Source organism: Colletotrichum costaricense (genome assembly GCF_030867565.1).
Source record: "Colletotrichum costaricense strain IMI 309622 chromosome Unknown Scaffold_6.1, whole genome shotgun sequence".
In the NCBI taxonomy this organism is placed as follows: Eukaryota; Fungi; Ascomycota; class Sordariomycetes; order Glomerellales; family Glomerellaceae; genus Colletotrichum; species Colletotrichum costaricense.
The window spans coordinates 2,418,236-2,443,973 of record NW_026848235.1 but is presented as its reverse complement, the minus strand read 5'-3'; the positions used below and the strand labels follow the sequence as shown (position 1 = coordinate 2,443,973).

The 25,738-nt window shown below is 54.8% G+C and overlaps 9 protein-coding genes across 9 annotated transcripts; 6 read left to right on the top strand and 3 right to left on the bottom strand.

Moving 5' to 3' along the window:
• Nucleotides 1-265: 265 nt before the first annotated feature.
• On the top strand, nucleotides 266-1,867 carry CCOS01_07022 (SH3 domain-containing protein; the record flags this gene model as incomplete). The annotated part of the gene is made up of 1 exon (XM_060455189.1): nucleotides 266-1,867. The coding sequence occupies one exon, from the start codon at nucleotides 266-268 to the stop codon at nucleotides 1,865-1,867; it is 1,602 nt and encodes a 533-aa protein (XP_060314889.1).
• A 445-nt stretch (nucleotides 1,868-2,312) lies between these two features.
• CCOS01_07021 (uncharacterized protein) lies at nucleotides 2,313-2,507 on the top strand (the record flags this gene model as incomplete). The annotated part of the gene is made up of 1 exon (XM_060455188.1): nucleotides 2,313-2,507. One exon carries the CDS (start codon nucleotides 2,313-2,315, stop codon nucleotides 2,505-2,507), a length of 195 nt encoding a protein of 64 aa, XP_060314888.1.
• Nucleotides 2,508-2,817: 310 nt separating this feature from the next.
• CCOS01_07020 (oxidoreductase NAD-binding domain-containing protein) lies at nucleotides 2,818-4,137 on the top strand (the record flags this gene model as incomplete). Its single annotated transcript, XM_060455187.1, has 3 exons — nucleotides 2,818-2,862; nucleotides 3,099-3,489; nucleotides 3,569-4,137. The coding sequence occupies 3 exons, from the start codon at nucleotides 2,818-2,820 to the stop codon at nucleotides 4,135-4,137; spliced, it is 1,005 nt and encodes a 334-aa protein (XP_060314887.1).
• Nucleotides 4,138-4,950: 813 nt separating this feature from the next.
• Nucleotides 4,951-7,778, bottom strand: CCOS01_07019 (PA domain-containing protein; the record flags this gene model as incomplete). The annotated part of the gene is made up of 4 exons (XM_060455186.1): nucleotides 4,951-5,060; nucleotides 5,149-7,087; nucleotides 7,141-7,501; nucleotides 7,768-7,778. 4 exons carry the CDS (start codon nucleotides 7,776-7,778, stop codon nucleotides 4,951-4,953), a joined length of 2,421 nt encoding a protein of 806 aa, XP_060314886.1.
• A 1,744-nt stretch (nucleotides 7,779-9,522) lies between these two features.
• Nucleotides 9,523-9,762, top strand: CCOS01_07018 (uncharacterized protein; the record flags this gene model as incomplete). Its single annotated transcript, XM_060455185.1, has 1 exon — nucleotides 9,523-9,762. The coding sequence occupies one exon, from the start codon at nucleotides 9,523-9,525 to the stop codon at nucleotides 9,760-9,762; it is 240 nt and encodes a 79-aa protein (XP_060314885.1).
• Nucleotides 9,763-10,409: 647 nt separating this feature from the next.
• On the top strand, nucleotides 10,410-12,693 carry CCOS01_07017 (major facilitator superfamily transporter; the record flags this gene model as incomplete). Its single annotated transcript, XM_060455184.1, has 4 exons — nucleotides 10,410-10,461; nucleotides 10,945-11,268; nucleotides 11,322-12,095; nucleotides 12,152-12,693. 4 exons carry the CDS (start codon nucleotides 10,410-10,412, stop codon nucleotides 12,691-12,693), a joined length of 1,692 nt encoding a protein of 563 aa, XP_060314884.1.
• A 1,017-nt stretch (nucleotides 12,694-13,710) lies between these two features.
• CCOS01_07016 (inosine-5'-monophosphate dehydrogenase IMD4) lies at nucleotides 13,711-15,582 on the bottom strand (the record flags this gene model as incomplete). The annotated part of the gene is made up of 2 exons (XM_060455183.1): nucleotides 13,711-14,849; nucleotides 15,102-15,582. 2 exons carry the CDS (start codon nucleotides 15,580-15,582, stop codon nucleotides 13,711-13,713), a joined length of 1,620 nt encoding a protein of 539 aa, XP_060314883.1.
• A 2,855-nt stretch (nucleotides 15,583-18,437) lies between these two features.
• Nucleotides 18,438-23,820, top strand: CCOS01_07015 (GTPase-activator protein for Ras-like GTPase; the record flags this gene model as incomplete). The annotated part of the gene is made up of 2 exons (XM_060455182.1): nucleotides 18,438-23,248; nucleotides 23,436-23,820. The coding sequence occupies 2 exons, from the start codon at nucleotides 18,438-18,440 to the stop codon at nucleotides 23,818-23,820; spliced, it is 5,196 nt and encodes a 1,731-aa protein (XP_060314882.1).
• Nucleotides 23,821-25,126: 1,306 nt separating this feature from the next.
• CCOS01_07014 (uncharacterized protein) lies at nucleotides 25,127-25,585 on the bottom strand (the record flags this gene model as incomplete). The annotated part of the gene is made up of 1 exon (XM_060455181.1): nucleotides 25,127-25,585. A coding segment is annotated over one exon (459 nt), but the record flags the coding sequence as incomplete, so codon positions are not given.
• Between the last annotated feature and the right edge of the window lie 153 nt (nucleotides 25,586-25,738).

The following is a 25,738-nucleotide window of genomic DNA, read 5'->3' as shown; positions in this document are numbered from 1 at the left end:
GCACCTCCTCATAGGCTAATCGGCTCCGAGTCGCGGGCAGCATAACTCACGATAACACTCGCGCAAACCCTCAAATTCACAGCCTTGGTCGCTCCCGACACTAGCTGTTGCCAATCGAATTCCTACTACATTTTCCGCGCGACGAGTGCGGTCGACGGTCCTACTGAGCACTTGGCTTGCTTGGTGGCACACGACGCCGCAGGATCCGCGAATCGGGTGCCTGTCATCCTTACGCTGGCTCCTCCACGATTGCGATAATCTCAGAATGACCACACTCTTGTCCCAGAGCTCCTCGCCCGCGACATCCCCACCTGCAGCTGCTTCTCCCTCCACCAACCCGAATCACCCCTCACTACCGCCACTAATAACATCACCACCCAGCCGTCGCTCGACCGCACCGAGACCAATGTCGCACGCTTCCAAAAATCGCTTGTCGCAATACTCGACGGGCTCAGTCCCCTCGCGTTCGCGACCGCCTTCTCACATATTTCCAATGTTTCCCTCGAGTCTCTCCTACACCCTGGTGCGCGATTTCGCATATCCAATTATGCATCCCATGCATTATGGTCCCCCGCCAGAGCCGTCGCATCCTGCTTCTGGCCTCAGCACTCCCCTCAGCGAATCTCGTCGTCTATCCGATCCTCCCGCTGCCTGGGAAACGAAAATGACCTGGAATACTGGCTCCTGGGGCCCAGAGGGCTTCGGCAAGGCCCACGACCTGCCACCCATGGAATTCCGGGATGGCCCACCCTGGAGTGAGGATGAGGATTTGGCGAGCCCTGTTGTCAGCTCCAGGCACCGAAAGCACAAATCTTCCGCAGCAGCCCTTGGCGGCACCGCAGCCGCAGGGCTGAGAAATTCTCGCGACGCGGGCAACGATATGCTGCACCCAGCACACTACGAACAACGGGAACGCGGTTACTACGTCGGAACGAGTGGTGATGGCAGCGAACGGTATTACCTCAACCAAGGAGGTGAAGCGAATGGACCCGGCGGAGAATATGTCACCTACCCTCCCGGCGATGCACGGCATTCCAGCCACGCATACCAGCTAGGTGACCTGCCCCCGCGGCAGTACGCCGAGCAGGAGACATATTCGGATGCTTCAAGCTCCGCATCCTCTCCAGGTTTCCGCGGCGATGACCAGTCACGATATTCCCGGGATTACCAGTTCACCATCACGTCGCCCGACGAAGAAATGCACGGCAAAGCTGTTGCGCTTTTTGACTTTGAAAGAGAGAACGAAAACGAATTGCCATTACTGGAAGGTCAAATCATATGGGTTTCCTACCGCCACGGCCAAGGCTGGCTAGTAGCCGAAGACCCGAAGACTCAGGAAAGCGGACTCGTCCCTGAGGAATACGTTCGTCTGCTGCGAGATATCGAAGGCGGAATGAATAGTCTGACCGGTAATCTTGGCGAGGGCTCTACGTCCCCCAATGATGTTGGAACACCGACGCAAGCAGAGCACCACCCACAAGGTCATACACCGACCGGAAGCCAGTCCTCTTCCAACGGATACCACCAGCCCGTGGTCTCGACGTTCTCTACGTCCAGCAAGGACTTGGACCCGTACCCTACACAGCAGCTTGGCCTTCAATCCGGCCAACCTCCTCCGCAAGTGGTGCATTACCACGGCCAAAGAGGTGGTAGCCAGGCCAACACGCCAACTCTAGCTTCGCACCAGGATATCGGCATGATGCGCCGAGGCAGTCAGGACACTGGGGCGAAGAAGACGGATTCCCAAGTGAGCCCCTTGACGGAGGCGATCACAGAGAGCAAGCTAGTCGACCGATCTAGCACACCCAAAGCAACAAACCCCACCGAGAAACCCGCAGACCCCGACACCATGGACACTGAGCGGTGATGAGAGACGACCAAGAAGCATTCACTCGCGTCTGACTTGAGGGACTTCTTGCTTGGCAGGTTCTCTTCTCCTCTGGGGACCTGTCACGAATCATGTACTATGAGGAACGTTAGGGAGGAGCGTTTCTGGTTTCGGTTTGACGATCAAGAGGCGTACAGTTGTTATATTTCGGGAGACATAAAGAGAGAAGAGCCCCTGGTCGGTCGCTTTCAGCATGTAGCTTGGATGATGGAAAACTTTATGATCAAGGGCCCAGGTGGAGGGACGCATCAATATTGAAAAACAAGGATGAAAGACGGCTTGCTTCGCCATCGAATGCCCGGGACTACGTCAGATCCCCTTTAAAGACGGTGTGGAGTTTACCGTATTTTTAAGTCCACGGCGATTGAAGCTGTCGGCTTGTATATAATAATCGGGGTGATCCCCTGTTTTCTCCTCTTGGGGAATGTCAAGAAACGTTTCTTTAACATCTCTAGCCGATTGTCTTTGTGGATTAATTTGCCTACTGGTGCAAACCGTGGACCAGGTTCACAGCTGGTTCTTGGCCAATGCTTGCGCCCAAATGTGCCTGTTCACTGCTGGCAGAGGTATGGCGCAATTCGTAATGAGCCTTTTGGAGCACGTTGTCCATTCTGCTTAGAAATGCACATCAGTTATCCCCATGGGCTTCCCACCGGCACGCCGCTAACTGTGCCCATCCCCTCGGCCAGTTCGGCGGGGATCGGACGCAGGAAACATGAGCTCACGTGACATTTTACGTCATGCACAGGTCAATGGTCGCCCGGGGAAAGCTTTCCATTGCGGGCGGCTTTGAGCTTCTGTTGCGAGTCTCGGATACCTAAGCTTCTCTCTCCCAGCAGCAAAAAAAACACCCTTTGGTCCATTTCCCAATCACATACCTGTCAATTACCTCTCCCGGCTGCTTGAAAACTTTCAATTGAACCATCACAATGTTTGCCAGAACCGCCTTCAGGGTCGCGCAGCCCCTCAAGCTGGTAAGATAGCTGACGCTGTTCCCTCTCTCTCCATCCTTCGCTCATTGGAAATCCTCGTTTCCCCCCGCGGGTCGCGGAGCGGTTCCCGAGTTGCGATTCCACCCGTTCAAATACATCATACCACCTTTGCCAACATCACAACCCCATCCTGGCCCCTCCCAATGAAACAATGATTTCCTTTTACCCTCTTGAGGCGATAAGCAATGCAAAGGCTAACAAATCTTCTCCCATAACAGCAAGCCCGTCGCTACGCCACCGAGCCCGCCGCCAAGGGCAGCAGCTCCAACACGGCGCTCTACGCCGGCGGCGCGGCCGCCGTCGCGGGCGGCGCCTACTACTTCCTTGCGGGAGGCTCCTCGGGCGCGGCGCAAAAGGCCGAGGCCAAGGTCAAGGAGGCCGTCGGCGCGGCGCCCAAGAAGGCGCTCACGGGCGGCGACCAGGGCTTCGTGTCCCTGAAGCTCGAGGACTCCGAGATCATCAACCACAACACCAAGAAGCTGCGCTTCAAGCTGCCCGAGGACGACATGGTTTCTGGTCTCGACGTCGCGAGCGCCATCTTGACCAAGTACAAGGGTCCCGAGGACGAGAAGGCTACGTTGAGGCCTTATACTCCTACCAGCGATGAGGGTTCGTATTCCCCCCCCCCTGGTTTCTTCTTAGGAGTCCTGATCATGCTGCTCGATACCCGAAACTAACAACACGACAGACGCCAAGGGCTACCTCGAGCTCATCGTCAAGAAGTACCCCAACGGCCCCATGTCGACGCACATGCACGACATGACCCCCGGCCAGCGCCTCGACTTCAAGGGACCCCTCCCCAAGTACGCCTGGTCCCCCAACAAGCACGAGCACATCGCCCTCGTCGCCGGCGGCACGGGCATCACGCCCATGTACCAGCTCGCGCGCGCCATCTTCAACAACCCCGAGGACAAGACCAAGGTGACGCTCGTGTTCGGCAACGTGACGGAGGAGGACATCCTGCTCAAGAAGGAGCTCGCCGAGCTCGAGAACACGTACCCGCAGCGCTTCCGCGCCTTTTACGTGCTCGACAAGCCGCCCAAGGAGTGGAGCGGCAACAAGGGCTTCATCAGCAAGGAGCTGCTGAAGCAGGTCCTCCCCGAGCCCAAGAGCGAGAACATCAAGGTTTTCGTGTGCGGCCCCCCCGGGCTGATGAATGCTATTTCTGGTAACAAGAAGAGCCCCAAGGACCAGGGCGAGCTTGTCGGTACCCTCAAGGAGTTGGGGTACTCTCCTGAGCAGGTCTACAAGTTCTAGGGCGTTTTTTTCTTTTTGGCTTGTTAGATGGAGGGGCAGTCTAGATGTCGTAAGGAGCGTCGAGGAGAAGAACCTTGTTTGTTGTATGAGTAGCTGAGGCGAATAGACGCATTAGATTCCTCAATGAATGCTGGCGGTTTGCGTGCGGTTTGCGTATATCATATCATCCTAGTGGAGTGAGGACCTCGGCGAGGTTCTCGGAATGGAAGTCTATCTAATCCGGTGAATCATGCGAACTTTCCGCTCGTCGGTTCGAGGTATACGTGACTGAATACCCACATGCTCTTCCCTCAGTCCCTATCTACGTACGGCACCTGCCCTATATATACCCTCTCAGCGCCAATTCCGTCACCAGTCAGCAGGCGCCCGTCTAGGTCGACGGGTCAGGTCAAAACTGGCTGGGTGGTGGAGTGGTCTATGGTCAACAATCAAATCAATAACGCCAATCAGCCTTACTCGACGACAGGCTTAGCGAAAAGTACCCGAGTTCGAATCCCAGTATGAGCACCAGAAATTTCCCAGCATGTGCACCAAGAGATGTAGTCCCCAGTCCAGCACCGGGGGGGGGGGGGGTGAACTCTTTTTTCCTTTCATTAACTTCGAGACCTTTTGAATGCCGACTTTTGAGTATATTGACTAGATAGCTGTACACTAAAGGGGGGTTAAATAACTAGAATAAGACGGAGATTTCTTCTCAATACTCGGAGGATATGACTCTTTAATTTTTATTCACTACCCAAGAATACGATGATTGCTAAGTACAGTATGGAGTGTAGTACATTACGGCTATTTTGCAACCTATACCTCTGGGTTTCAGAGACTCTTGGTGGCGGAGGCGATGCACTCGTTGATGATGCCGGTCCACTTGAGAGCGTTGTTGAAGTCCTTGGCATCGATGCTCTCCTGGAGGCCAGGGAACACGGCTGGATCATACATGTTAGCGTTACAACTCATCAGGAACGGTCTAGGTGGCAAAACCAAAGGGAGGAACACGGAAAAAAGGGAGCTTACCTCCAGAATACCCAGTCCACAAACCAGGCGCAAACACAACGTGCTTGAACCAGGTCCGGCCGTCCAGGCCGCCGGGGTACAAAAAGTTGCGCTCGAAGCCCTTGTAAGACCTGTTGACCCAGACGAAGGCCAGGGCGAGCTTGATCTTGCGGTAGAGGTTCCACCAGGGGATGCTGCCGTACTTGAGCTCCCAGTCGACCTCGCCGGCCTTTGTGTCGAGCACCACCGTCTTCTCGCGCAAGGCAGCGATGGAGGTGCGGAGGATCTGGAGCGAGGTGCGGAACTGCGAGAGGGAGCCCTTTGCGTCCGCGTCGGCGACGGCGACGGTGGCGCGCATGCGGAAGAGCGCGTCCTCGTCGGAGTCTACGTCCTCGATGGTAGCGGTGAGCTTGGCCTCGACTTGGTCGACGTAGCCCGTCAGCGAGTCGGCGTAGTCGGTGGCGTTGAAGCGGATGACGGGCACGTTGGCGAGCTCTGCGACGACGAGGCCGAGGATCTGGGCCATTGTGCGGTGGTAGACGAAGCCCGGGTCGCCGAATTCCTTCATCCAGTGGAAGGAGTCGTAGTTGGAGTGGTACTGGTAGACGATGTCGCCGTTCTCGCCGCCGAAGCCGAAGTCGAGGGAGGGGATGCCCGCGAAATCCTGGAAGGCGGTGAAGTCGGAGCCGGAGCCCATGGTGCTGATGCGGCCGTCCCAGACGTCGGCGACGGTCTGGCCGGGGATGGTCTGGTTCGGGGAGGGAACGAGCTGGGTGACCTCGCGGAGGACGCGGTGGAGGAGGGGTGCGGCGGAGGGGTTGAAGTTGGGGCCGCGGACGCCGACGTCGACGTTGACGTAGGCGACGGACGCTTCGGTGAGCCAGGGGAGGTACTCCTCCACCCACTCGGTGCTGCCGATCAGAGAGTACTCTTCGCCGTCCCAGCTGGCGAAGACGATGGTGCGGGTGGGCTTCCAGCCGCTGGCGAGGGCGACGCCGACGCCGCGGATGACTTCGTTGAGAACGGCGGAGCCGCTGTTGGGATCGCCGGCGCCACCCGCGATCCAGGCGTCGCGGTGGTTTCCGACGACGACGACCTCGTTGGGGATGGTACCGTTGACGATACCGATCACGTTCCACAGTGGTGTGGTGGTGTAGTTTTGTTCGTTGTAGAGGTTCAGGACCACGTTATCGGGAGTGGGACCAATGTTGTACTCAACGCCCTTGTACTTGAGTCCGAGATTCCTGTTCCAGTACTTGTTGAAGTCCTTGACGGAGGGGCCGTGGCCGTTGAGAGCCTTGAGAATGGGGAGGGCATCAGCGTAAGAGATCGGGATGGAGGGGATGGAAGGCGTAGCATCGTCGACGGGAGCACGCGGCGCGCCTGGCTTGGAGGGGTACCCAGGAGTGGACGGGTCACCGGGGCGCTGGGAGAGGAACTGGGCGCTTCCGCGCTGAACGGCGCTCGGGTGACGGGCAGGGCCGTTGGGGTACGCCTCGTATCCGTTCTCCTCGGTCACCTTGCCATCATCGCCGGGGTCGCTGTAGAGAAGAGCACCGATGGCACCCAGCTCCTGGGCGCGCTTGATCTTGAGGCCGCGGAAGATACCGCCGTACTTTGCAATGACGATTTTGCCCTCGAGGCTGACATTGGCCTTGACGAGGTCTTCGTAGTCCTGGTACGTGCCGTAGTTGACAAAGACGAAAGATCCGGTGACGTTACCGCTGGCGGAGTAGCCGTGGAAAGTCGGGACTCTGTCCTCCAAGCCGGAAGAGGGGTCTTCTTCGAGGACGTCCTCCTCGAGAGCAGCCTTGAACTCTACCGTCCAAGTAGACTCTTCTTCCTTGGTCTTGGACAGAAGGGAGAGACTATGGTCGATGGGGTAGTTCAGGTAGACGTCGTACGACACGATTTCGGATTGCACACCCCACGACTCCCACTTTTCCTTTGTCCATGCGGCCTGTCACACATTGTAAGATGGTAGTCCCGTAATGACGGCTGCAATATGCTTACCTGAGAGTAGTTCTGGCCCGCCAGATGGGGACCGGCAGTGTAATACCTGCTCCATTCCTCGGCCTTTTCGGATGAGGGTACCTCAAAGAAGATCTTTTGCACTTCCTCGTGGGTAATGGGGACACTGTCGACGCTGTTCGTCCAGGACCAGCCGTGATGGTGGTGACCGTGGTGACGAGGAGGCTCATCAATGAAGAGCGCAACTACGAAGAAGATGGACCAGAAAATAAGGATGGAAGAGAGTGCAACGGTGCAGAACCGGCGCAGGACGTGGTTCGGGTACCTGCGGCGCGGCGCACCGATGTAGACATTGGTGATAAGCGGCGTCCGCTCATTAGACATTTTGTCGTCGAAACGCTTTCTGGATTAAGATCAGCGTGAATATCAAAAGCATGCTCAAACTGCACGTTGAGAGCTCATCGACGGGCGACTCGATGATGGAGTGAGTGATGTGATGTAGGTTACCAGACAGGAGGATGAGACGCGGGAGCACGTGTGGCTGACGAAGATGGTTGCATCATCCCGTCGCCGCCAGCCACACTAAGCTCTGGTAAGCTCTCTTCAAGCTCCTAGAGCTGCTCACAAGGACAGAGGCACCCAGGCTGCAACAAAATTGAATCGACTTACTCTAGCGCCATCTTGCAATACGAAAACCGAAGCCGTCGTCAACAATGATCTCTGCGCCTTTTTACCAGAGATGTAGTTGAAACAGAGTTGAAGTTGCCATGAGCATTGCGTGCTTCGTCGATGTTATCAGCATCAGTGGTGATTTTGCCGATCGGCTGCCGCCGCCTGGTGAATCCTCCACTGGCACTGGCACCCGCAAACGTGATTGAACAGCTTCTGCTTGACGCTGGGTCTCCTTCCTGATTCGGGGGTTCAGACGAGGGGGAGGGGGCGGGGAGGAACGAGAGCGGGTCATCGGCGTCCCGGTGCCGACGTTTGGAAAAAGCCCGGAATCAAGATAGCCAGCGATAACAATTTTTCTCATGGAGAACGGCATACGGAAGTCTTTCCGGTGCGATTCGACTTCCAAACTTGCATCGACGGCCCCAGCATCCCGTCCCGTGACGCCGCATCGATCGTCGCCGTTAGCTGCGCAGCCCGGAGCTCAGACTGTCAGACATTTGATCAGTCGTCAAGGTCAACATGTTACATCATCTAGGTAAGGTAAGCTATCTAAGCTTTGGCTACCGTGAAGGCTAAAGGGCGCCTTTGCCGCCTGTCTTGGATTCGAGTCAAGAGACGCCCTCTTCCCGGTGGCTGCGCGCGTCGGCTAACGTCGGTGATCACGCAATTGATTGGGTCAATGTCGTCCAATCAGTCCTTTTCAGTACGGATACACTCCCTGGACAACCAACCACCACTCACCGAATCTGCCTTCTCGCAGCGGCAGCGCAAGTACAAAGTATATCAGACGTGACTGCCTACCTTATATTTTTTGCAGCCTCTCTCTCTCGTATGGCGGTGTGTTGTCTCACAGCTTTCAGCACAAATGTCTTGGGATAGCCATGTTTGGACTCATGCTTCAGGTGCTTCGTTGGCGCTGGAAGCAGAGGATCACCCCTGTCCAGTCGGCTCGTGATGATTATTCAGCTATTGTCGCACTTGCCCCGACATTCGGCCCCGGCTTCGGCCAAGTCGGCCTAACGCCGCCGGGAAAAGAGGCCCCCCACCGTCAAAGACTGGACGTCATGGCAATTGCGGGGATGGCGACCTCTTGATCTTGCGCTCCAGCACTTTTATCGCTTTTTTTTCGTTCCATCTTTTGAGGCGTTGTAGGAGCCTTGGAGGAGCACCACCACCACCACCATCATCGGCTTTTTTTTCGGCTGCACCATCGCACACCACCGGCTACAGCGAGGACCCCTGCCCTTTTTCTCGTGCCCGTGCAAGCCGTTGCATCCTGCACACCCTCACCGACTTCAACTCCCAAGCCTCTGCCGACAACGGACGTCCTTCGCCTGCGGTCTTTCAAGCATTACGCCGGCCCTGCCCCCATACGGAGTACGACGTTCCCTGCTACTACCCAGTACCCGCCCGATCGCCCGCCCGCTGCCGCCGTATCGCCTGGACCGGGCCCAACGTCCTTTCGCTTCAGCAACAGGGGGATGCGATGTAGCCGGCTCGCAGCGAGCGAGCGCATTGCTCCTTGGACCAAGTCTGAAGCCGAGAAAGAGGGAGACACGGGGCACCGCTCAAGCCGAACCAGCGTCCCCTAGGTAATAGCACTTGATCGTTTCCGAGACACTCGATGTCCGCGGTCATCCCATCTTGCTCCATCGCCGCAATGTAACAGAAGATTTCGTTGGCCACTTGATTTTGGCTCGCGTCTCGCGCTCCTCTTCGCTTGCCGTCATCACCGTCACGCACTTATCTCTAATGGCAATGCTGATGCGCACGCAGTCTGCGCTAGGTTATCGCAAGTCGTTCTTCCCATTACCTCTAGCGCTGGTTTGCCTTGCCAAGCCAACCTCTACGGCAAGCGGGAATTCCCATCTCTCAAGTTCTCCATCTAATCCCCGGGAGGCATGGCCATCTAAGGCCCCGTTCCCCAATTCGCGGTGGTCAGCCCCGTGGCCCCCTTCAAAAACGAAGCCCCGTCGGCCAGTCATCGACTAGAAATCTTCCGTCAGCAGAAAGAGCGGGGATCGGCGCAGGATCATGGATGGGGAAGGGAAGAGAAAAAATGAGTCTGCTCCCCTTGGACGCCGGGCTCATTGCACCCTTCACGCTTTATGGGGTCCCTACTAAGGAACTGCAAGAACTGCAAGAACTGGGGGGGATGACTGCGGTTCCATGAATTCGCATACCCACGCTATTCCCTGTCCGGCGCAGTGCAGCCGCAAGCCTGCAGCTGGAAAGTGGATCAATGCCGTTGGTTTTTTGTTTGCGCTTGACGAACCGTCTTTTTTCTTCGCCTTCCACTGCCACTGCTCTTGTGACTCTTTTTGTCCTCTCCTTCCCCAAATTCTCCAATAACCTTTGCCTTTGGTTTAAAGAAGGCGGTGGCCGCCTCCGGTTCATATTTCCTGCCATTTGCCTTTGTCTCTCGACATCTTGTTGCCAAACCGCATAGCAGAGCGCATCCTATTACCCCGCTGCTTTTTTCCCACCTACCTTAGATTAGACTCTTGCTTCACGTCCTAGTCCCGATTCATCTGCCCTCGACCTCGTAAACTCGACGTCACAGAACTTTGACCACGCATAATCGAACCGTAGAGCTCGGGTTTGCTCAGCGCGATTTGGTTGCTCCTTCAACTGCCGAAATGACGAAACCGACAAAGCCAAAGTTGCCCGCGAAGCAGCTGGCCATTCTGGGTAAGGCAACCTCGCATTTCAGAACATGTCAAACGCTTGCTTTTTCTTTCAAACCCGCCTTCAACAGATCCGATAGTACCGGTGACAACCAAAGCGAGGCAAGTGCCGCGAGACCAGGCATGACGGTCTCCGAAAAACTTCAGGGTCATGCGATGGAAGGATTGCGATTTTCTTGGGATCGCCTTGGTAGACTACGAGGTTATGGACGGGTGGAAATCTGCGTGTTCTCGCCTTGTTACCGCCACTCTGTCTTTAGACACACGTACTCCAAACCTACCTCGAAATGCGACTATAGCATGGTCTTGATCTTCCAAGCTGCCTGATCAACGTGAATCGATGAGGCCGACAAACGTCACCAAGCCGAAAGTGCTCCAGCGTGTACAAAAAGCTGGAATAAAGGATGGAGATTTGACAACAACTCGTCCCAGGGTGCCTTCGATACTCCATGAGAGGCATTCATCATTTTTCTTCTGGGCCCCGAAGCTAATTCGATTACAGCCGTTGCGCGGTTTGCGGAGCCTCTCGCCCTCACATCCGTCTTCCCATACCTGCCCGAGATGATTCGCAGTTTCGGCGTGGAACAGAACGACGTCGCAAAATGGGCCGGTATCACGTCCGCCGTGTTCTCGCTTTCACAGAGTGTAACTGCGGTACCGTGGGGTAGAGCTTCTGATCGATTTGGAAGAAAACCAACCATCATCGTCGGCCTGCTATCAACAATGTTCTTCTTCTGTGTTTGGGGTGTTTCAACAAGTCTGCCCATGGCCATCACTGTGAGAGCTATTCTCGGAAGTGGTAACGGAAATGGTGCGTTTCCCTCTGATCTGTAGGGTTTTCATCTGACGCTGACACTGGATTAGTTGGTATCATCCGCACCATGGTTGCAGAGATGGTGCCAGAAAAGGAACTACAACCCCGTGCATTCTCGATTATGCCTCTCATCTGGTCCGTTGGCTCCATCTTCGGCCCGGCGTTTGGCGGGTTCTTTGCCAGACCAGCCGACCGCTTCCCCGCTGTCTTTGGCGGTAGCTGGTTTTTCAAGGCGTATCCCTTTGCCTTGCCAAACTTCATCGCTGCGGTCTTCTTCTTCATCTCAGTCACGACCGCCACTCTCTTCCTCAAGGAAACGCTCGAGAGCAAGCGACACAAGCCCGACTGGGGACTCCTGATGGGCGAACGCATCACTCGCTCGTTCCGCCGCTCTCGTTATCACCATCATCACCATGCTAGAGCTCGACGCACCTCGTTTGTTGACGGCGAGGCTACCGCACCCCTGGTGCCTCACAAGACTCCCCCAACACATCCGGTCGATGACAACAAGGCTCTGGAGGCACCCAGCATGAAGGAGGTTTTCACTGCTCAGACGAGTATCAACTTGCTTTGCTACACCTTCCTCGCCCTCCACTCCGTGGCCTTTGATCAGGTTCTGCCAGTGTTCCTAAACTACCCCAAGCAGGTGCACACCCCGGATAACACGAACCTACCCTTCCAATTTTCTGGTGGCTTTGGCCTCGACTCTGGCCGCATCGGTACCATTTTCACCATCTATGGCATCACTTGCGGCGTGATCCAGTTTTTCGTCTTCCCACCTCTGTGCAACTACTTTGGTGTCCTGCGTTGTTTCCGCGCATGTGGTGCGTATCCTATCTTCTGCTATGTATGTTGCATTTGAAATTGACCGTCTGTGCAGCCGTGACTTTTCCCATCGTCTACATTCTGGCCCCTTATGTGGTCCTCTTCGAGAGCACTGCAGGGCGCTATACCGCTCTCTTGATAGTCATGTTCGTCAAAGCCTGTGCCGTAATCATTGGCTTCCCGTGCATGACCATCCTCCTGACCAACTCGGCCTCTTCGCTCCGTATCCTGGGTACCCTCAACGGCTTCGCGACTATGTTCAGTGGATTCGGCCGTGCTTTCGGTCCCGCCGTTGCGGGTGCCGCTTTCAGCTGGGGTGTTGCCAGAGGCTATGTCATCACCGCTTACTGGTTCCTCGCGCTCACTGCCATCATTGGAGCCATCCCCATCTACATGCTGGTCGACTACGATGCTCTGACTCAGACCCCTGACACGAGCGATGACGAGGATGAGAGTGTTAGCGATGAGGGCTACGCCAGCGAAGGCAGTGCTGTTGCTTCTGGCAGTGGACAGGCCACCTCGAATGAAACGGCGCCTTTGTTGAGTGCTAAGAATGGGGCACCGGGATACGATTCCGTCAGTCCCACGCGGTCTTGATGTGCCTATTTACCCCTTGGTGGCTGGCATGCTGCTTTCATGTTTTTCGCAAGCGCGCAATTGACGTTTCGAACGAGAATGATACAAGAAGGAAACGCTATATACGAGATCTACGGCCAGCTCTTCTGGGGGGTTTGAAATTAGGCTGGCATTGGTTGGTGCTTTTCTTACCTTTGTGGCATATCTAGGTCCATCATTGCCTGGCGTCTAGCATTGCAGGTTCCGTAACGGCTTGTTTTGTTGTCATTGAGGGCATTCATTTTGGTTTGGTTCTGGGCGGTTATCAAAAGCATCATTATTGTTCGGTTTCGTTGCAGGCACTTGAACACATCTACATGGACATTGCTCTTTACGAGAAGAAGTTTCGAACCAATTATAGCAGCTTAATATCACAAACATGTCAACAATTGGTTTAGAATGGAATATGGTGTCGAAGATGGTGAGTGATGAGCGTTTGCTTACATGTTACAGACAGATCGGCCGACGCATGATGAAGATGGCCTAGTTTATCTTCTTGGAACGTAACGCAAGTACGTTTGCGTATGGTTATACATCAACAAGATTATCACGTGAGAACCAGCAAAGGGAACGAAGAGTCATGATCATTGAAACCAGTTTTGAATTTTTCTTTTCTCCTCGAGAGAAGGTTTTTTTGGTATTCAGTTCGCTGCATCATCCATCTCAAGAGGCGTCTCAGGCCCGACCACCCCTTTTTCTCCCATAGACTCCGAAAACTCCGCTATACTGAAGCACTACCGCCCTGCCCAAAGCCCGTCTTTTGCTTCGCCCTCCCCTTCGGAAAGGGTGAGGGTGTAGAGGCTGATTTTCTATTTTGTATCCTCCCAAGTCCCATTTTGCCCACTTTGATTTTCATCAACCCCTATTTGTTTGGTCCACCCATATTGGTTAAGAAAGAAGAAAATATTCTCAATTGACATCTTTGTTATCCGTTTTCTCATGTCGCGTGGTAGCCTACTGCTAGTACTACTACGAGCTAGCTAGATTCTTTACCGTTTTTCAGGCAAAGAGCTTCTTCTCGTAGGACTCCATGTTGACGTTACCCTCCATCTGAGCGCTGGCGGTACGGAGCTCGAAGCGGAGGGTGCCGTTGTCGACGGACTCGCGGAGCTCCTTGAGGGACTGGATACCACAGTCCTGCATGGAGTGCTTGAGGCCGGCGGAAAGGTAGGGGATGAAGCGGCTGATGGGGCCGCGGTGGGCGACAGAGCCGGTGACGCCCTGGGCGACGAGGACGCTGTCGCCTTCAGAGAAGTAGCGGGCGGTGCCGGCGTTGCTCTTCTGGCTGTCCTTGCCGCCGTTGCCGGCCTTCTTGTCCTGCATGGCGTCGATGGAGCCCATGCCGCGGTAGGCCTTGACGAGCTTGCCCTCGCGGGAGACGAAGGAGGTGCCGGGGGACTCGGTGGTTCCGGCGAGGAGACCGCCCATCATGACGGTGGAGGCGCCGAGGGAGAGACCCTTGACGACGTGGCCGACGTTCTGGACGCCGCCGTCGGCGATGCAGGGGACGCCGAAGCGGGCGGAGAAGCTGCTGACGGAGTGGACGGCGGCGGCCTGGGGGCGGCCGACGGCCATGACCTCCTGGGTGATGCAGGCGGAGCCGGAGCCCATACCGATGCGGAGGCCGTCGACGCCGGCCTCGATGAGGGTGGCGGCCTGCTCGCGGGTGACGACGTTTCCGCCGACGACGTCGAGGCCGGGGAACTCCTTCTTGATCCACTGGACCATCTCGACCTGGTACATGGAGTTACCCTGGGAGGAGTCGAGGATGACGACGTCGAGGCCGGCGTCGACGAGGAGCTTGAGGCGGTGCTTGTCCTCGGGGCGGGTGCCGATGGCGGCGCCGCAGAGGAGCTGCTTGCTGTCGGGCAGCTTGGAGGCCAGGGGGAAGTGCTGGTTCTTGTTGAGGTCGGAGCGGGAGATCATGGAGACGAGGTTGCCGTCCTTGTCGACGATGGGGAGCTTGCCCTTCTTGGACTTTGCGAGGATCTTGTTGGCCTCGGACAGGTCGGTGCCGTCGGAGGCGGTGATGAGGTCGGTGACCATGACCTTGGAGATGGAGAGGGAGGCGTCGTCCTCGAACTGAATGTCGCGGTTCGTGACGATTCCCAGCAGCTTGGAGCCGAGCTTGCCGGTTTCTGCAGACAATTATTAGCCATGTCTGTCCTGTGGCGAGGCCGTAGCCTGCTGCGGTTGATAACAATGTGTAAAAAGGGTTTGCTTTGATCATAGTATAAGGTCTCCTCAGAACGACATGGTCGTCGAATTGGTGGAACGAAAGTTATAATTGAAAAAGGTTTGTAATCATGTAAAGCGAAGGAAACTGAAGCTTGTGGGAGAACAGGCTTTGGTAGGTAAGGGGAAAAAAAGGGGAGGAGGGGTTGACAAACCTGTGACGGGGAATCCTCCGAAACCCCACTTCTCCTTCAAGGCCTTTGCCTCGCCGACGGTGGTGTCGCGGCTGATGACGACGGGGTCGATGATGAAGCCGTTCTCGTAACGCTTGACCTTGCGGACCATGTCGGCCTGCTCCTCGGGGGAGCAGTTGTGGTGGATGACACCGAGACCACCCTGCAGAGCAATGGCGATGGCCATCTCGTGCTCGGTGACGGTGTCCATGGGGGAGGACACGAAGGGGGTCTTGAGGGTGATTCTCTTGGTGACGGGGGAGTCCAGAACGACGGCAGAGGCGGGGAAGCCAATGTAGCCGGGGAGGAGCAGGAAGTCGTTGTAGGTCAGACCACCGTGCTTCTTGGTGTCCATGAGCTCGTGAATGTCGAGGCCATCGCGGCTCTCGTACTCCTTCAAGACCTGGAGGGCGGTCTTGGAGTCGAGCACCTTGGCGCCGGTGATACCGTTGGTGGAAGGCATCTTTTGTGTGAGAGAGAAGTTTTCTCGTTTTCTTACCGAGTGAACAGAAGAAAGATGAAAACGGAGTCGAAGAACTTGCTAGTAATTCGAAAAGAAGACCAAAGGCAACAGAAAAGCTTGGTCGATTCGAAAACTAAGGTTGGTTATGTCTCTTCTTCCCGTAAGAAAGAAGGGAAAAAAATTCTTGAGACGACACCCCGCAGGAAATTTTTTAAAGTGAACGGTGCGCGACCGGCGGAAGGAGGGGCAGGAGGGGCAGGCGGTGAGAGGCTACAGTGCGGCGCAACTCCTTCGAGTGTGCCTTTACTGTGTTCAGCACCACCGCAGTATTGTTTTCCCAGTCCATCCAATCTATTCCCATGAGATGGCTTGTTTCGTTAATGAAGGAGATGGCATTATGTCTGGTATTCTGTTCGCTTGCGCTATACTTGACCATCTGACATTTTCGTTCATGAAAAAGGGGTTTCAAAATGCCAGACGCCCAGAACAAGTATGGAATAGTGCCGCCAAGTCAGGTAGCAGCCGGTAGATCTGACATTGCCTTATGTAAGAAACATTCGGGGTCTCGACTCGCGAGATATGACGCAACCCCACTGGGCACCTTGGTGGCCGAGAAAAAAAACAGTCGGGATGGGGAACAAGAAAATCCAGCCAAGTGTGCTTGATATTTGCAACAATGAGAGAGAACGTTTTTGCTGTCAACTGTTGACACAGGACCTCATTAGTGCAGATGAGAATTTTCTGTCCAGACGGAACCCAAGGTGCCTTGTCGAGAAGAGTCCTGTAGAGTTTGCTTGTGTTCGTAGCCTTTGGTTGGCCAGAGCAACCGACGCAGGACAATCCTTGCTCGGGCTGCGTGAGTTGGACAGACCCCAGCGCCAGCAGAAGTGATTGCATGCTTCCGTTCGGGAGCGAAAGGCGGTGGGATGCTGAGGAATCAAGATGCCATAGCAGCGAAGAGTCGAGTACTGAGGATTGATCCTCATGTTTTTCTTTCTGGCATCTACCTAAGTATAGCTTTCTAGCATACAGAATGATCTAAAGCGACCTCCATGCTGAGCCTCTTGTACAGTCGAGCCTAGGGGACGCTTAGGATTCATCGAATGGAATGTGCATCCATCATAACTTGGATCATGTATCACCTGCTACTAAATAAAGCTAACGTGCGCTACCTAGACTCTAGAAACGTCGTTCATCCATTGTGAGCTGAGATCGAGGGTTCGGAACAGTGACCTCATGTCAACATGAGAACAATGGTGGGCTCTGATTGGCTGTTCCATGGTCCGTAACACCAGAAGCAACAAAGAAAAGAAACAAGACCAAACAGCGGACCAGATACTAATAGCCAAATGAACGAATGCACAAAATAAAAACATTTCTCGCCTACGTATCCGTACTAAGGATTACTCGGACTGTCCAAACGACTATATCGCTCGTATTGGCGGGTCCATTGACTGCTGCACGTAGGCGTTTTACAAACAGTGACATGCATCGAGCTAGAGAATGGGGAGGTGCCACAGATAAAAGACCGAGTTTTGGAGGGGAGGTATACATCACGGCGTGTCTGTCCTACGATCCCTCGATCGTGTTGACATCGTTCTTGCAAAGGTATTCCCCGCTGTTTTCTATCTCACAACCTTGACGTCGTCAATGATGTCTACAATCTTGGTTCATCCATAGGGTTGAGCAATGTTCCCCGGGCGACAGGAAATTCAATCAGGTTAGATTGGACGACGTGTCAAAGGTTATGGACGGGGAATCCGTAGTCAATGGCATCTGTCAAAAGAGGTCAGATGAGAGCGGCGACGGTTTGGCCCGCAGTCAGTGACAGGTTTTTCCAAGGGAAGTGCCTGAACATGTTGACCAGATCGACCTTGCAGCTTTGGGCCTCACCGGACCATTTGTATTGTTGACCAGAAACCTTTTGGGGCAAGTTGGGACAAGTTTGAGAAGCGCCTGGCCCAGAGAAAAGCAGATGACAACCCAATTGACAGAGAGCGGAGGCGGGGCGGAGGGCCGTGCAACGGAAGATTGCTGCATCGGTCCCCACTTTAAAAGGCCGGGCGGGTGCGACGCAGGGGCCAGCAAGAGCCACAAGCCACCCGAATTTCCATGGCCTCTCACGCTCTCCCACTCGTCTCACGGGGATCCCACGGGTCTTAGTGACCACTGGCAGCAGCGAGTACCAAAGTGGGTCACCCACACACCTCACCCTGTGGCACCCTGGTTGCAAGGGGGCTGGTTGCCGCCCTCCAGCTGCCGCAGTAAACAAACAAACTGCCTTATCAGGTCCCGACGCCCTCCCACTCTCACATCCTCCCCCTCCATTGCCCGACCTCCAAACGACCCAACATCCCGCCCACACCTTGTCGATTGACGAGATTGCGACCGTCCTCTTTGAATGCTAGAGGCTGGACTGGCGTCAAGTGGGCAGCACATCTAATATCTTCTGCCGAAATATACCTTCCCATCATCATTGCCCTTGTCGCCAACGCTGTGTCGCCTTCATTGCCGACATCTTCTTTGTCTGCGCAGTGCGCGCTCTCATTTCTCCAGAGCCCCTCCTCCATTCTTCATCCGCGCTTCGCCGCGCACCATCGCCGGTCGCTTCGAATTTTCACCTTTCCCATCATCCCCCTGCTTGATCCCGATCATTCCGCCAAACATTATAGAAACGGAATCTCGAGAGCGCCCAACCCAAGAGACGAGACCGCGAGGTCGAAACTTAATCCAACGCGCGCCGCATAACTTGCCTGCCGACGTCCGACAAAGGCGCCCTAATGTTGTCATCCGAATTCCAGAGCCCACAGATTTTCGATTGCAGCCTTCCTTCAGTATCCTAATCTTCGCCCACCATGTCGCACCGTCCGCACCCCCTCAGACAATCCCATACCCTGGATTACCCTGGCAACATCAACCGTCAGTCCTCTACTGCTTCGTCCATCGCATCTTCAGGGTACTCTCTGTACTCTGAGAATAGCCGAGCGAGTACTCAACTGTCTTCAGTGTCCAGCGGCTACTCATTACCAAGTTCTCATAAGAGGGGCAAGAGTGATGGTTCGCGATTGCATCAAGTCTCATTCGGAGGAGAGAACCTTGACCGCAAGAGGGAACAAGACAACAACATCTACTCCATGACACGGCAATCTCTACGCCCGCTCCCTCAAGCGCCCGCCTCTTCATCTCCTACCAATCCTACAAAGACAACCCCGACGGCATCGACCCCCTCGCCGCCTCGACCAAGTTATCGCCATGAACGCACCCAGAGCGTTGACAGCGGCAAGTTGTCACACGCCCAGTACGACGGCAGCACTTCCCCAACACCAATATCTCGAACTCTGACGATTCGCCCGAATTCCATGATGCTCGGCCGTTCCGACACAATCAGCCGAGGCAGCGCAGCTTTACCTCATGCATACGAGCCACCTTCCGCAGTGCACTCTGCTTCTCTAGCACGACCAGATCTTGAGAAGCTGGGCCGGTCATCCACGAGCCAGCTACGTACCTTATCAAAGCTTGCTCAATCCGAGTCTGCCGACGAGTTTGCCATCACAACCCCAGCACAAGAAGTTATCGGCCTGAGAGGTCGACGGAGATTGCAGAGGGCAGATAAGCCAAACACAAATCGAGCTGGCCAGCGCGCCGGTGGATATGGCTGGGAAGGGAGGAATTGGATGGACAAGCAGCGCCAGTTCCTTCAGGCCTACGAATACCTTTGCCATATCGGTGAAGCCAAAGAATGGATCGAGGACATCATGCACAAGTCGATCCCTCCCATTGTCGAACTGGAGGAGGCTCTCAGAGACGGCGTCACGTTAGCAGAAGTTGTCGAAGCTTTGAATCCTGACCGAAGATTCCGCATCTTCCGACATCAAAAACTTCAGTTCCGGCACTCCGACAACATTGCCATTTTCTTTAGATACTTGGACGAGGTTGAACTCCCGGACCTCTTCCGATTCGAACTCATCGATCTTTACGAGAAGAAAAACATCCCCAAGGTCATTCACTGCATCCACGCCCTCAGTTGGCTGCTTTTCAGAAAAGGAATAGTAGACTTCCGTATCGGCAACCTCGTTGGCCAGCTTGAATTTGAGCACCATGAGCTCGAGGCCATGCAAAAGGGTCTTGATAAACTGGGGGCCAACATGCCCAGCTTCGGCAATATGGGAGCTGATTTCGGTGTCGAGCCTGCGACCCCTGAGCCTGAAGAGACCGAGGAGGAGAGGATCGACCGCGAGCTTGGTGAGAGTGAAGAGGCTATTGTTGAGCTCCAAGCACAAGTCCGCGGAGCCGTTGTGAGAATGCGCCTGGGAGACACCATGCAGCAACTGTGGGACGTTGAAGGATCTCTCATCGACCTCCAAGCTCTCATCCGAGGTGATTTTACCCGCCAAGTCATTGGCTACCGGCTTCAGATGCGACGCTTCGCGGTGGACTTGCAAAGCCTGGTTCGCGGATTTCTCGTTCGAAACAGGATGGCCAACAAGGAGCGCTTTTGGAAAATGTTGGAGCCCGATATCTTGGAGCTCCAGAGTCTTGTTAGGGCCAAGAAGGTCCGGGATGAGGTACGGGATAAAAAATCTCAGTTGGCCCGCCACGCCGGACCTGTGCGAAAAATTCAGGCAGCATTCCGGGGTTTCTTGGTCCGAAAGGAGTTCGTTACTCAACAGCAAGAGACGGTGCAGACATCTGGAGAAGTCCAAAACCTCCAAGCCGCTGTTCGTGGAATGTTGTTAAGAGGACGGATTGCAGACGACCTCGAGCTTCTTGACAGACAGACCGACAGCATCGTCAGCCTCCAGGCTGCTGCCAGGGCACTGCTGACTAGAGATCAGATTTCGCGAGAGCAAGAGCATCTGCAAGGCTCTGCATCAAAATGGGCTGCTCTTCAGGCCGCGATCCGAGGCCAGACGCTTCGAAACGATGTTGCAGCAATCAAGGTCGAGCTCAGTCACCACATTCCCGAGGTCGAGAGTCTCCAGGCAGCAATTCGGGGACGGGAAGTCCGGACCGAAGTCGCAGCGACAGTAGAAGAACTCAGTCAGCATATTGCCGAAGTCGAACTCGTCCAAGCAACAGTGCGAGGCAACTCAGCCCGCAAAGAAGTTGAAACGACTAAAGCAGAACTCGCCAAATACATCTCCGAGGTAGAAAGCCTCCAAGCTCATTTCAGAGCCGGAGCCGTCCGCCGGGATGTCACCGAGCTGCTGGATGACCTGAACAGCCACGAGGCAACCTTCATCAATCTCCAATCACTCATCCGAGCCATGATGGAGCGCCGCCGCGTTGCTGCCGAGCAAGATGCGCTCTCCCGCGTCGAGCCCAAGATCACCAAGCTCCAGGCATGCATACGGGGCTACCAGCATCGCCAGCAGCACGCGGGACTGCTCGAGGAGCTTGAGTCTCACACTCCCGTCATTGAGAAGCTCCAAGGGCTCGCACGCGCCATGATGGTGCGAGGAGATGTCTTCAACCTCATTTCAGATCTCGAGGAAGAAGAAGGAACCATCGCCGAAATGCAAGCTGCGGCCAAGGCCTTTGTCGTCCGAGCCAAGTACGAGGAGAAGAAGCGATTCTTCAAGGAGAACATGGAGAAGGTTGTCAAAATTCAGAGCCTGGTCCGCGCCAAGATTCAGGGAGATGCATACAAGAGTCTTACTCATGGCAAGGATCCGCCAGTCAACGCCGTCAAGAACTTTGTCCATCTTCTCAACGACAGTGATTTCGATTTCAACGAGGAGATTGAGTTTGAGAGGTTGCGAAAGACTGTGGTCACGCAAGTTCGTCAGAATGAGATGCTGGAGCAGTACATTGACCAGCTGGATATCAAGATTGCGCTCCTCGTCAAGAACAAGATCACTCTGGATGAGGTTGTTAGGCACCAGAGCAACTACGGCGGTCACTCCATCGGTCTCCTGGCAAACTCGTCAATTTCTTCCGCCAACCACTTTGACTTGAAGGCATTGAACAAGAGTTCGAGGAAGAAGCTGGAGTCTTATCAACAACTATTCTTCAACCTCCAGACGCAACCTCAATACCTTGCACGTCTCTTTAAGCGCATCCGCGAACAGGGCACTCCCGAGAAGGAATGCAAGCGTATTGAGCACCTTATGATGGGACTGTTTGGGTACGCCCAGAAGCGTCGTGAGGAGTATTACCTTCTCAAGCTTCTCGCCAGGGCCATGCGGGAAGAGGTTGAAAGCAGCAGAAACCTCCAAGATTACCTTCGAGGCAACTACTTCTGGACAAAGCTCCTCGCAAACTACACCCGATCCCCCCGCGACCGGAAGTACCTCCGGGAACTTCTTGGCCCTATCGTGCGCGACAATATTGTGGAGGATCCCGCTCTTGACCTCGAGAGTGACCCTCTACAGATCTACAGATCAGCCATCAATAACGAAGAGTTACGGACCGGTCGCCCCAGTCGCCGTCCTCTGGATGTTCCGCGAGAGATGGCCATCAAGGATCCGGAAACAAGAGACCTCTTCATCGATCATCTCCGTGATCTCCGAGAAATCTGCGACCAATACCTGCTGGCCCTGGAGGACCTCTTGCCCAAGATGCCGTACGGTGTCCGGTTCCTCTGTCGCCAAATGTTCGAGGCCCTCTGCCAACAGTTCAAGAAAGAACCCCAACACCACATCTTGCAGATTGTCACGAACTGGCTTTGGCGCTTCTACATGCAGCCCGCTGTCATTGCTCCCGAGAACGTTGGTGTCATTGAGAAGCAGTTGAGCCCTCTCCAGAAGCGCAATCTCGGAGAGGTCGCCAAGGTGCTTGGCCAGGTAGCCTCGGGCAGGCCATTCGGCGGCGAGAACATCTATCTCCAACCCCTGAACGCTTTCGTGGGAGAGTCCATGGAGCGTTTGGCTCACATCACCCACGACCTCATCTCGGTACCAGACGCGGAGCGCAATTTCGATATTGATGAGTTCAACGACCTGTACTCCAAGAATAAGCCAACTCTGTACATCAAGATGACGGATATCTTTGCGATTCACAACCTCATCGTAGGCGATCTTCCGATGGTATGCCCCAACCGAGACGACGTTCTCCGCGAGATCTTGCAAGACTTGGGTAGTGCCAAGAACAACGAGAATGAGATGCTCTCGGCAGGCTCTTCTGATATTCAGCTCTACCTTACGCCGAAGCTGCACGACATCGACGATCCGGATGCGGAGGTTAAGGCTCTCTTCATGGAGACGAAGCGATGCATCCTGTACATTATTCGCGTGCAGACTGGCGCCAATCTCCTCGACATTCTAGTCAAGCCCATCAACCCCGAAGACGAACACAAGTGGCGGTCAGTACTGCGCGACGACAGAGTCAACGACGCCGGCACGAAGGGCGCGTACTCGGACGCCCACATGGTGGATGTGACCCGGATGTCGTACTACGACCTCAAGCGTACGGCGCTTGAGAACATTATGCGGTTGGAGCACATGGGCCGGATCTCCAAGCACAACTACTACCAAGATATCCTCAACGCCATCGCCCTCGACATCCGGACCAAGAGCCGAAGACGTGTACAGCGCCAGCGTGAATTGGAAGGTGTTCGGTCAACTCTCGCCAACTTGCACGAGAAGGCCAAGTACCTCGAGCAACAGCGCAAGAGCTATGACGACTACATTGAATCCGCAATGGCGACATTACAAAAGAACAAGGGGTAAGTCTAGACAAATCCTTTTCGTGTTCTGCATATCACACATATCCACATGTCCGATCCCCGGATGTGATCTCCAATTCTCCTCCCCTTCCCCCACTTTCAGTCTTGCTTCCCCACAATGCCCCATATTATAAGCACGGTCCAAGTGTGTCGCCATACGCTGACTGAATCTCGTCATATTTTACAGAAAGAAACGGTTCCTGCTTCCGTTCACCAAACAGTACAACCACCAGCGCGAACTGGAACGCAGCGGGCGGGTCCCCAAGTTTGGCAGTTACAAATATAGCGCTCGGGCTCTAGCGGAGAAAGGCGTGCTCGTCGGGTGGAGTGGCGTCACCGACTGGGAGAGGGTCAACCTCACCATTTCGTGCGACGAGGTTGGCGTCTTCTCGCTCGAGGGGTCCCGCGGCCACATCCAGATGCCGGGGGCAAGCGCCCTCGTACCCATTGAGGATCTGCTGCAGGCCCAGTTCGAGGCCCACCAGTTTATGAACCTTTTTGAGGGGAGCCTCAAGCTGAACGTCAACTTGTTGCTGCATCTCTTGTACAAGAAGTTTTACCGTACGCAGTAAAGCGGGGTGGAGTTGCAGCAATCCGGTACAAGATAGACAGACGGCAGAGGAGTTCACCACAAAAGAGATATGTGAAGAGGATGGGATCAAAAAGGTACATGAGACATGGATTGATGGGATGGAATTGAGCACGCAAGCGTGTCCGTCGCTTGTGGGATTGGGGGCGTGCAGGATAATCTTTTGTTGCTTTACTCATGCCTCTGTATCTCTCAATAGGGGTTGCATGAGACGGGAATGTTTGAACTTGGGAACCCGCATATTTGAAGGGGTTTTTTTTTTTTTTGACAAAGCAAGGCGAGGGTGGGCGGTTTCTTGTGTTTACATTCGTCTTCTTCTTCGTCGTCACATTATTCTATTCGAGATCGCATTGCGGGGTGACGAAAATTCAATCGATTGGAGGTTTGGGGGGGGGGGGGGCAGGGGGGGGGGAGGGAAGCACTGAAGGAAGCAGTATTGCTTGTAGGAGTATATATGAGCAAAAAGAAAAAGAGAAACCACACTGTTCAAGCGGATTAAGGTCAATGAGGTGGTGCTGGTGGGCGGAGAGGGCAGAGCGGGATGCTTTGGGAAGTTGAAGATGTAGCGGGATAGGAGTGCGATGCATGAGGAAGATTCCCCGCCAACATGTCTCGGTTGGGTGTTCATGTGTAGATAACTTTTTCCCTTTGAAATGATATACCCCGCATTGTTAAAACTCACGATGGAATGGTGGTCGCTATTGTGCCGCGTGTAGACGACCAAGGCGCAGCATAGCCCATGATGTTTCCGAATAAGTGGTGGTGGTGATGATGATGATACCGATGCACGCCCAACTGAAATAAACACATCAGAAAAAAAATCAAGGTATCCGTAGCCTCGCGGATGTCATGGAGTTGGGGAAGAGTTTTTGGTCCCGTGGTCTCTCGTGTGGATGCCAAGAGCCGACGGCGAAACGCGAGGAGTACGGTCATGTGAGTTGTTTTGATACTTCTTTTACACTGTAAGGAGGCGCAGACAGAGTCACGGGATCCAAAGGGGGAAAATCATAATGAGCTTTCCAAGCAAGGGAAGCGTGCCCTGTGTGATGGTGGTGTATGCATCTATCAGGTTGGTGGTGTAGTTTGTTGGCAAGGAAAGATTGATTGAGGCACCATTTTTGCGTGGTGTCTAGGACATGGGGAGGCGTTGGCGTTGAGATACGGGAGATATGAGGGGTCCACGGCGGCTGAGCGGGGAGACGACGATGTTCTGGCCGATCATCGATCGTGTGCCTCTACCTCCGATTCACGGGGCCGGTTGGGCGCCTTCTGGTGTGTCATTGCGGTTATCAGTTAAATGCGTGGGTTGCTGGCACTGCGCATGCGTGTGATTGACAGTGTATCAACGAGGGTGCAGATAGGCAAAGCGGGACAAGGTCTAGGTGTGCTCGACGCTCGCGGGCACACGAAAGCGCTTTTCGCCGTAAATTAATGTGCTGGATTGTTGCATGTCTTGTCAGCCTTCTCGACGAGGGAAGGTTGATTTGTTGTTCGCTGTTGGTTGGTGCGCCGGTGAACGTGACGTTGTGCTCCGGAGGGGGACCCCTGGCCAATGTCTCAGCGGAGCAGGACGAGATGTGATTCGAGGGTCTCCTTGGATTTTGCTGCACGGTGTGCAGATGCCCGACGTTGACTAGAGCCTGGAGAGGAGGGAGGGGGATTTGTTTTGGGGTCGGGAGCAGCTTGGCATTGTTTGTATGCCGCGAGTGACCGCGAGACCGTCGACGGGATGTTCGGGGTGGAGGGGTAATACGCTATCCATTGAGATGACAACCTTGGACGCAATGAGCCGGAGGGAGGGAATCGACGATATGCGCCAGTCATGCAATTAACGGGTGCGGAGAAGAAATGTGTGTGATGGGCTGGCTCATCAGATGATCACCAGTGAGCGAAGCGCACGA